Source organism: Sorex araneus, chromosome 6 (genome assembly GCF_027595985.1).
Source record: "Sorex araneus isolate mSorAra2 chromosome 6, mSorAra2.pri, whole genome shotgun sequence".
Classification (NCBI taxonomy): Eukaryota; Metazoa; Chordata; class Mammalia; order Eulipotyphla; family Soricidae; genus Sorex; species Sorex araneus.
In genome coordinates this window covers 101,044,681-101,046,671 of record NC_073307.1, presented here as the reverse complement: position 1 = coordinate 101,046,671, position 1,991 = coordinate 101,044,681, and the positions used below count along the sequence as shown (strand labels likewise).

Sequence of the window (1,991 nt, the reverse complement as noted above, 5' to 3'; positions counted from 1 at the left end):
GTTGGCAATAGGGATACTACAGAGATTTGAATTTGTTTTTGCGATTTATTACAGGAGTAGCAGGGACGTTCACTAAAATGGAGCGTAGGTAAGACAAGACAAGGCAAATCTTTACCTTTGTCATACTCAAAGTGAGTAGATCTACCTTTGAGAATATTACATAGGATTCATCAAAGAGGATTGAAAGACCAGAGAGGGAGAGTATAGCAGGAAGTACTTTCATTGCATGTGGCCGCCATATATGGTCCCTGAGTTGCACCAGGAGCAACTCAGAACACTGAACTGAATACAGCCCTCAAGGACTGTTGGGTGTGACACAAACTCAAACCGAAACAAAGTAAACCAAAACAAGAAGTCATTTCTAGACATGCTCCCATTCTGGAATCACAGACACCCAATTAAGGTCCTTCCCTTTCTTTCTTTGTTTTTGTTTTTGTGCCACAGCTGGCAGTGCTCAGGGCTGACTCCTGGCTCTGGGATCACAGATCACTCCTGGTGAGGCTCAGGGAACCACAGGGGGTGCCCGTGTCAGCTTCGTGCAGGCCAAGTCCTACTGGCAGTTAATTCTTTTCTTTTACTTAATGGGATTTCCTTTCTCTCTTGTGTTCCTAAAGAAATCTATTTACTTACAAAAAGTATTTTTGTTGGGGGCTAGAGTAGTAGCACAGCGGGTAGGGCGTTTGCCTTGCATGCACCCGACCCGGGTTCGATTCCCAGCATCCCATATGGTCCCCTGAGCACCGCTAGGAGTAATTAATCCCTGAGTGCAGAGCCAGGAGTAAACCCTGTGCATCTCCAGGTGTGACCCAAAAGGCAAAAAAAAAAAAAAAAGTATTTTTGTTTTTAAACCAGAGCATTTATTCACAAAACTTGCTGAAATCCTTCAGATGAACTAGATGCTGCAACAGCTGCTCCGTTGGGTTTGAGCATTGTTCCCTCATGAAGTCCATGCCTGAGACTGAGGTACACAATTTTCAGTTGCCTCGTGTGATTGGTCCTGGCTGTGTTCCTCCTCTTGGCCTTGGCACTTCAGTTATCCTTTCTCTAGTGCTTGGCACAGGTGTCCTTCTGCAGGTGGCAGGCCTTGGAGCCACAGTAGCAGCACATCGTGTGCATCTTGTCACAATGCTTCCCAAATGATGTTCCCTTTGTCATCTCACTTGTGCAGTGGGGGCCAAAGAGGATAACAATTTTCTTTTAATGTTTCAACAGTTTTTATTTATTATTTTATCTATTTATTTATTTTTGCTTTGGAGGCCCCTCTCAGTTGGGCTCAGGGGCTACTCTGGGCTTGGTTGCTCTTGGCAATGCTTGGAAGAATCGTGTGATGTCAGGGATTGAGCCAGGCCTCCCACATGCAAAGGTGGCACGTCAGCCCATTGAGCCATGTCTGGATTGCAACAGCATGTAAACAGCCCTGCAGACAATAATCAGTCACTGTCATGAAGGAACTATGATGTCTGTTATTTCTTCAAGCAGAAACTCTTTTTTTTTTTCCTTTTTGGGTCACACCCGGCAATGCACAGGGGTCATTCCTGGCTCATGCACTGATTAATTACTCCTGGCGGTGCTCAGGGGACCATATGGGATGCTGGGATTCGAACCCGGGTCGGCCGCGTGCAAGGCAAACGCCCTACCCGCTGTGCTATCGCTCCAGCCCCCAAGCAGAAACTCTTGCTCTCTCTGTTGTCTCAATATTTTGTACAGAGTCCTACTCTCTCATCTGCCTTTATATTACTTGTTACTATTCAACCCCCAGGTTGAAATGCGAGCTCCTCAAGGGCTGAGATTAGTAGATCATTTTAGTGGCTGGCACAAGATGCAAAAATCTGACTTTAAACCTCCTTAAAGAGATGGTTGACCTAAAGTAACTCTTTCTGACCTCTAATGGGGTGATAGTAAATGATGATAGCTACTTTTTTTACTGAATGATCACTTTGTGAAGCGCATTATGCTCAAAGTATCACTTAAGTGTGTACTTGTCTCTTTAG

At 45.2% G+C, this 1,991-nt stretch overlaps 1 protein-coding gene across 1 annotated transcript; it reads right to left on the bottom strand.

Annotated features, from left to right (window-relative positions):
• Positions 1-861: 861 nt before the first annotated feature.
• LOC129406106 (60S ribosomal protein L37-like) lies at positions 862-1,155 on the bottom strand. Its single transcript, XM_055144048.1, is given in 1 exon segment — positions 862-1,155. A coding segment is annotated over 1 exon segment (294 nt).
• Between the last annotated feature and the right edge of the window lie 836 nt (positions 1,156-1,991).